General features: G+C 44.8%; 1 protein-coding gene across 3 annotated transcripts; it reads right to left on the minus strand.

The window, feature by feature from the left end:
- Positions 1-639: 639 nt before the first annotated feature.
- On the minus strand, positions 640-6,561 carry msl2b (MSL complex subunit 2b). Of its 3 annotated transcripts, XM_061238285.1 has the most exons (4): positions 5,919-6,561; positions 5,374-5,475; positions 5,111-5,283; positions 640-3,107 (listed from the first exon to the last, which is right to left on the minus strand). In XM_061238285.1, exons 3-4 carry the CDS (start codon positions 5,250-5,252, stop codon positions 1,444-1,446), a joined length of 1,806 nt encoding a protein of 601 aa, XP_061094269.1. In that variant the 5' UTR covers positions 5,253-5,283; positions 5,374-5,475; positions 5,919-6,561; the 3' UTR covers positions 640-1,443. The 3 variants fall into 3 exon arrangements, with proteins under 3 accessions (XP_061094269.1, XP_061094267.1, XP_061094268.1); XM_061238283.1 differs by having other exon boundaries at positions 5,111-5,475; XM_061238284.1 differs by having other exon boundaries at positions 5,374-6,561.
- Positions 6,562-8,193: the final 1,632 nt, after the last annotated feature.

Raw genomic sequence — 8,193 nt, forward strand, 5'->3', positions numbered from 1 at the left:
GCATTTCCTTCCTGGCACTACCACCCTAAGAACAGGGATTGGTATTTGTCAATGATGAGAAAATGTATACTTAAAAGGGCTCTCCCTGCTCACACACCCCTTATGTTCTGCTGATACAACTGTTAATATTATGCACTCCCAACCCTCGGGAACCTGAGGAAATGTGTTTGGGGGGTAAGCAAGGGTCATCAGTTTCAATGTGCCATGTGAGAAAAACCACAGAAGCAATGGATGGGCGCGCATCATGTGGGGAACAAGGCGCAGAGCCTCAAGAGGGGGTCTTTTTAAATGGTCTGTAATGTTGTTGCCGTAGTTACCAAGTCAGTCAGTACTTATTAATCATGTTAAGTGCTTAATCCCACAGTCCTTGCCTACAAGAGGAGCAGATAAGGCCAGTGCACACCTCTTTAATTAAGCCACAGACTATTTCTGTGCTTTATTGGCCGGCTTATCAAACAAAGTGTCTGTGACTGGATCATGCTTTGGGAGTTTTTTTTTTTTTTTTTTTTTTTTTTTTTTTTTTTTTCTCACCTCTTCTCCTCCCCCCCATTGCTGTGTGTGCTCTGTAGTACATAAAACACGTCATCTAATACATTCAAGATGAAAATGCAGAGAACAAAGTAAGAATAAAATCAACAATGATAATAAGGTTTTCCTTTTCATTTTTGTGGAAATATGTTACATTTATATTACAGTTTTTAAATGCCCCACGGGAAAAAATACAATGTTTTTTCTGAGACAGCAGAAACTAGCACAAACAGGACAGCAACATAATTTAGACAGAAACCGTAGGTACTGCATCTCTCTTCTTTGCATCTGTAGAAATGGTATCCTGATGGTGCCCTATAGACAGTACTCTATGTTAGATGACATCCAATAAATACTGCAAATGTTGTTAATGTAACTTATAAAATATATCATAAAATGTATCTTTAAATGGAATTTGATAAGTCTGTGTACAAAAAAAACAAAGAAAAAAGATAGATTATAAATACAACCAGTTTCTACTGACATTGCAGGTACCATTTCTCGAACACATCTGCATTTATTTATTTTTTTGTAACCTGAACCGTTCATTCGATTCTGCACATATCATGACCCACAACAACGAGGTCGAGTTTCTCTTGCCAAAGATCATGTACCATAAACCACTTGTAGTATTAAAAATAAAAAAAGAAAGAAAACTTACAGCAATATTCCTTCCCCCTTTTCAAACCTGCAGCAGTGTCTAAGACAGAATGCACAATACAAGTGATTCACAGGCATGAGCTTTGGCAATTTACTAATTTACTACTAATCTGAACTGGAACACAGTAGCTGCCATATTGTAGGACCCCCCCCTCCTGACTCCGACTCTTTTCCCTCCCCCATCCGACCTCACAGAAAATGTATATGGGCGGTAGAGGGAAAAGGGGGAGGGCAATATCGTCACGTCCACATGGCTCAGCAGTCAAACCTCATGTCGAGAGTTTCATCAAAGCTCTTGTCGTCATGAGGGCTGGTGGCCAGGAACGAAGTGACGGGGGAACCGGCCGTGACATTGAGGACGCTGGGGCTGGCACCTGCGTTCCGCACGGCGATACTGGTGACATTAATGCCTAGCGTGAGCCGGGTCTGCTCCAGGGCCTTCTCCGGCACTGCGAAGGCCTCCAGCTTCTTCTCGCCGTTGGCCATGTAGGAGTTCTGGCAGCCCCGGCAGATGCAGTCCAGGCAGGCCTTGCGGTTGGAGTAGCACGGGCACCGCTGGCCGCGGCACGTAAGAACACTTGGGTTTTGGGTGGCCCGGCCGCACTTACAGCCCTTCTTCTCCTGGGGCTTCTTGTAGACCACTTTTGTGGGGCTCCCTGGAATCAAGCTATTGTTGGGGGTCCTCTCTCTAATCTTGTCCTTGGTCTTAGGGACCCCCTGCTTGGCCTTGGTGTAGGCCTTCTTGGCCCCATGTTCAGGGGCTTTCTTAATGCCCTTGCTGGACAACAGTAGGGTCTTGGTGACCTTAGGCGCCCCGCCGTTGGGAACCGCGGCTACAGGCTGGACCAAGGCCTTGGGCTCCCGCTTGATCGCAATGGGCGCTGTGCCGAGGGGCGGGCCCCGGATGATGGTGGAGATGGGCAGGGGCTGGATCTTCTCGCTGTCGCTTTCCGACCGCGAGCGCTTCCTGTTGGGCCGTGCCCTGGGCGTGGCGGCGGAGCAGGACATCCCAGACAGGGGGGGCTGTAGATGACAGGGGGCGAAGGCCCCAGAGTCCATGGGGAGGGAAGGCTGCCGGTGCGCCTCGAGGAAAGGCCCGTTGAGGGTCCCAGAGGCCTGCAAGCAGGAGGGGGACAGGACCTCAGGCTCGTCCTCAGCTAGCAGGTCGGGGTCGGGGTCAGGTTCGAGGCTCCGAAGCACCTCCTCCACGCTCAGCAGCAGAGGGTCGCTCCCGTGCTTAATGTCCTCGCCGAAGCTGCATATGTGGATGCCGTCCGTGCACAGTTCTCCCGCTGCCACCGCCTCGCAGACGGGAATCTCACGGCTGAAACTCTCCACCTTCAGCTCTTCCTCCTCCTCGTCCTCATCCTCCTCCTCCTCCACCACCGCCACCGTGCCGCACACGTCAATTGCGACAGATGCCGCCGTCCCCGGGGAGGGCAAAATGGCCGCCAGCTCATCCGCCGTGGTCAGGCCGTTGCAGTCATGCAGCCCGTTGACGCTCGGCGGCGTCAGCGGGGCCTCCGGGAGTTCGCCGGGGGCCTCCAGCTGGGCCGCGCTTTGCTCCTCTGAAGTGGAGGGACTCGGGGAATGTGACAGGTCGGGCGACAGGCAGACCTCGGTCTCTTCGGGTTTCACCTCAGTCAACGACAGGCCCTCTCTCAGCATAGCCAAAATGTCAGACGAGCCACCGACAACGCTGGCGATCTGCTGGGCCAGGGGCGACTCGGTGATGTACTCGCAGAGCTTCCTGTAACACTCCACCAGGATGCAGAGCTGCTTGTTTTCCTCAAACTGCTCGTAGTCCTTACACCAGCTACACGATGGCTTCATCATCATCTTCTTTCCCTTGCAGGCTTTGCAAACATAGTGCTGGCAAGAGGAGTTAGTGGGAGCTATAGGATCTTGCAGCAGATTCCCTAAACAAACAAAGAAAATAAGAAAATTAATACTGAACACTTACAATCAAGCCTCCATTGTTGAGCTATGGTAATATAAAAAAATTATTCTGGTAATATACACTGACAACATGCAATTAAGCACAAAATAGCATACTTAATTCCAGTGATATTGAATACAAAAATGTTGCTGCATCTTCTGAACAATAGGAAGCACCACCACTGCCCACATAGCCAACAAGCGGAAAATACTGCACAGGTGTAAAAGTAATGAATATGGTAAAATAAAAGATGGAGCTAACGCCCAGACAACCACAAATGCAAATCTTTTCTTCAGTTAGGCTTCCTTAGCAACGCCGGTTGGTAGGGAATGTGGCTGATGGGCCATTGTTTGCTGCAGCCTGAAGAGCACGGGATTCCTTGGAGATCCAGAGCAACAACAAAAAAACGCTTGTACAGAGCTCGTGAGAACCAGCTGAGCGAGGTGACTGTTGCTACACGCCGGGTGGGCATGTAGATGGACAACGATACATTTCGTTGGAAATATATAGCTAACCGAAATCACGTGTCGATAAAGTACACTGCGAGCAACATTCACACAGTAATAGTCACGTAAAACGAGGATCTACGGACACCAAACTATCTGGTTAGGTAGCTAGCTACTTCATTAGGAGCTAAGTTTAGCTTAGTAGTTAGTTATTGACAGTGTTTGACAGACCATGCACGTTTGCATTTCTAAATCGCTTTTAAGTTACTCAAAGCCCTTCTCCAGTCCCAGTTGACATTATTATTAATAAAGTTCATATGTATCCCTTAAAAGATGTACAAGTCATTCGCCACACATTTTAAAGACAGCATAAGCGCTGTAATAAACAACGGAAACAGGGGCACCACGTGTCTTTAAAGCAGAACCATAACTCCAGGAAAAGGGGTAGATTTGCTCGCCCGCTAGTGATCTTAGGCATAAAACCGCACGGACACGTAAACGCGTGGAACATTGGCGAACCCAGACACAAGTACATTAAAGCCCCATGATGAGAGAACACAAAAGCGGGATTTTTTCAGTTAGATTGCAATGCACTCGAGTACAAACCACAGCTGTGATTTAAACCAGTTGTGGAACTTATCAATGATATCAGCAGCTAAAACGTATTCAGTTATTTATTGTTAATAATGAATGGGCGATGTGAATATGGCTGGAAAGCGAAATTATTAGTTCTGCAGATCTATGTTGTTCAATCTTATAAAAACATCATCAAACTTCCTTTGGCTAACGGAATTTATTAGCTAGCTAGTGGTGACCTTAAAAAACTGCACGCCTATTCACAATAGACCGCTCCCAAGTATGATACGCTGATTGGCAAAGTAAACTACATTAGTTAACAGTCGATCAAGTTTATCATCAAGACTAACTTGTGATATAACTTGTTAACGTTATATCACAACAAGCAATTACCTAGCTATATCATAAGTCTAACATTACCTCATTCATGATGTTTAGCATAACCAACGTTAGAACGCACCATGTCGCAATTGGTAACTAAGCAGGTAATGTTAGTTTAGCTACCATACGTTAGACAATTAAAAAAACGACTTAAAAACTATCCAGCTGGACTGGGCTTTCAAACCTATAACGATAGCAGTCGGATTGCAGGTCCTTCCGTTGCGTTTTTCGCGTGACAGTGGCGTCATGATGCTCCCGCCAGCAAATCCACCCATGCCAATCTGTCAAACACCGGCCAGTTTCACAGGTGCAGATTGAGCCTAGACATAGATTAATTTAATTTTGAATGAAAAATTCTCCATACAAGACCCAGTTTAGTCCAGGACTAAGATTATTCTGTGTGAAACCGACCCGATGACTAACGTTACCAAACCAGCGTTGGTGTATTTACATCTCCTCATTCGTAATAATCCACCAGGTCATTATAGCTCGTGTAATTGTGCCATACTGGCTAATGGCTGCTCGTGAAACTAGCGACACACAACTACAGAAATGGCAACATTTGAAAGAAAAAACTCACCGCAAACGAGGCATGAGAGGGACTGCCTGAAAAAAGGCAGGAGCTTACAAAGCTCGGCAAAGGACTGAGGGTCCCGCGGATCACACTGCAGCACCGAACGACAAGCTGACACGTAGAGAGCGGTGGCATTCACCGGGTTCATTTCAGCAGCTTCACACCAGATAGATCCAGTTCTGGAGAAATTGAAGACACGCTACAGATCCGCCGTTTGACACAGGAGATGATTTCCTTTATTTCGGTCAAATGTTGATAATGTGGTAGACCTGGTTCGATACTTCGTCGACCCTAGCTTCCAAGGAGGGCGAGGAGCTCGCTACTCTTGCCGTGAGCATGGATGTATAAAATGTATCGTGGCAGTATCAGTTCTGGGGGATAAAAAGATGAATAGGTGGCTCGTTGCTGTATCCCAAATGTTAGGGACGATGCAATGTGATCCCTCTAACTCAAGCTGTCACTACACACATAAAACAGTCTGTATTTAGGAGCAAAATGTAAAACAACAGCGTGTCATCATCAGTTAGCTTTAGCGCTTTCCCCTCTTCCATGGCACGAAATACGCCCAAACCATCATCATCAAATGGACGTCTTTAACTTGAATATATATATTTAAAAATAATAATGACATACAAGGAAAAAATTATTCCAATTGTATTTCCTTTCAAAACAGATCACTTGTCTTCCATAACAGCCGCACTAGCTACTCCTATTTTGAGCTATAATTCAACAACAAAACGCTAGTGGCGCTCTATTACTGTCGAGTCAAATCTGGCTTCCAATTACTAGCTAGCTGGTAGTACGCAGGCTGTACCAGAATTCAAACCGAGCCCTTAGATCCCAGTCGTTCTCTTTTTCTTGCTCCTCTGTGATTTCGATGTTTGCTTCTGGAGTAATACCACTTCTTCCTCCCCCGGATACTGCACCGATCCAAAGCATTAAGAGACCTCCGAAAAAATATTAAGATGGAAAAAAAATGTTTATTGTCCGCCGTTTCTCATGGCGGTGTCGTTGCAAAAACAAAACAGGCCGCTCCACACAATCCCCTCCTACTTCGTTACTTTTAAAGCTGGCTAGCTAGCTAAACAGCTAGCTGGCTTATAGATCAAACGCAGACAAAGCAAGAAATCGACGCAAGGACTTGTTAAACCAGTTAACAAATAAAGCAAACGACAGAAACGCTGCTAGATGTTTACTGCGACCGCGAGTCTGCAGCAGCGGCTCCTGGATATCGGAAACAAAATAGGCCGCTTTTTCTTTTCTTTGGAATTATCCCTCCATTTCACCTCCTATCCGATAGGTGTCGAGTAGCCAGCGAGTTAATGCGACGTTGTTCAGGTTTTTAATCTTGGTTCCAATGAGCTTCCGTTTTTGTATTTAAAATAATTATTTTGGTGCGATATTAATAATTATTTATAATTCAGCTATAGCTTGCTTATGGAGGCTTCTCCCCTCCTTTTTCCTCTCCGCATAAGAATGAGGAGGGGGGGCGCTGCGGTTCACTTCTCGCGAGAATACACATGAAAAGTCCCGCGAGACACTTGTTCCCTTGGTTACATAAGATTTTCCTGTACTCTGTGAATATATAGCTACTCTACTACGTAAGGATGTAGGCGAAGTCTTTTTGTCCTGGTGGATTAGTTTGCGAATTTGGTTGGCCCGTACTTTCTACACCTTTTCAGCGCTTTATGTACACATACAAGCTGCTACGACCGTCGATGTTCAGTTTTAAATGTAATGTATCTGATGTTAACTAACAATAGCTAGCTATCCATTTACTAGTGAGCTAGCTAACTGTAACATAGCCGACGTTACCGAGCTAGGGCGAATTGCATAATAAAACGAAATAATTCGATTAATGTTAACTTGGTCTAGCTAGCGAGTTCAAATTTGTTGATCTGTCAGAGATCATGCTGGATGGGCAGTAACGTTACACTCTACGTTTAAAGCGAAATTATCCATATTTTTCTATTGCTGGTATACAGCTAGCTTGTTGTTGTCGTGGTGATTATAGCCTGATATCACCGTGTGTTATTGTTGTGAAATAGATAATTTACTCGAAGCTAATTCCGTTAATAATGTACCAGTTTTAGAGATGTTCTTTATCCAATCCCCATACTTAACACATCACCACAACTGCATTTGTAGCAATTTACTGATTCAATGCTTTTTTAAATGTGGGCGTGTTGTGGGTGTTGTTAGAATTGACCACTCACGCCACACCAAAACAAACGGATTTCCTCTGATTGGATAGATGGAAATGGTAGCTGGGATTTATAGTTCTGTCGTGCAGCTGCGTGGACTAACGTTATATACATTTCCTATAATCTTGAGATTATAAAAAAGAAACAACACGCCCAAGTAAAAAAAAGAAATGCAACGAAGCTCACGCACACGATACAGTCAGATCAAATCAGGCGTTATGTCAGGCTTTTGTAATAAAGTTGGTCCTCATTCCCCACATGACGCAATGAGTGAACATTTTTTCTTCAACAATTTGTTCACACTGCAGTAATTTGAAGGCTCAGACCAACGGTCCTCAGCTGGAGAAATCGAAGCTGCATAATAACGTGTACTTTAGTAGAAGAGAATTTCAACGGAATATATAATATTGATACACAACAGCCACAATCATTTGGCGTAATTCACAGCTCCAAAAGACTTGAATGAAAAAAGGCTCTTAGGCGCATCATTTAGAGGTGTTTCTCTGAATAATTTGATAAGGGCTGCATGAGTTATTCCTTTCATGCTCTGTTCCCAGATCTTGTCCTAACCTGGTCCTAATACAGCACTGCTTGTCCTTCCTAGTAATGAATCTGGGAAAGGGGGACGTTTCTTTTCAGTTTCGTGTGTCTGGCATTGCAAGACGTTCATGGAATTTCCTTCTGTACTCAAGCACATTGTATTTGAAATGAAGCAATGAATATGAGGCTAAAGTGAAGGCTGTCAACTTTAATTCAAGGGTATTTACATTGATATTTGTTGACCCATGTTGGAATTGCCTTCAAAAAGTATTTGCCCCCTTTCTAATTTCCTCTTATTGCATATTTCTTGCACTGAATGGTTTCTGGTTTTTAGACAAAATGTAA

Source organism: Conger conger, chromosome 4, assembly GCF_963514075.1.
Source record: "Conger conger chromosome 4, fConCon1.1, whole genome shotgun sequence".
In the NCBI taxonomy this organism is placed as follows: domain Eukaryota; kingdom Metazoa; phylum Chordata; class Actinopteri; order Anguilliformes; family Congridae; genus Conger; species Conger conger.

What these genes read in the sequence shown, in the direction of transcription:
- msl2b (XM_061238285.1), bottom strand. Translation starts at nt 5,252, where the DNA reads ATGAACCCGGTGAATGCCACCGCTCTCTACGTGTCAGCTTGTCGTTCG. An exon ending in CCTCTCATGCCTCGTTTGCG is followed by an intron (nt 3,108 to 5,110) that starts GTGAGTTTTTTC and finishes TTGTTTGTTTAG; the next exon opens with GGAATCTGCTGCAAGATCCT.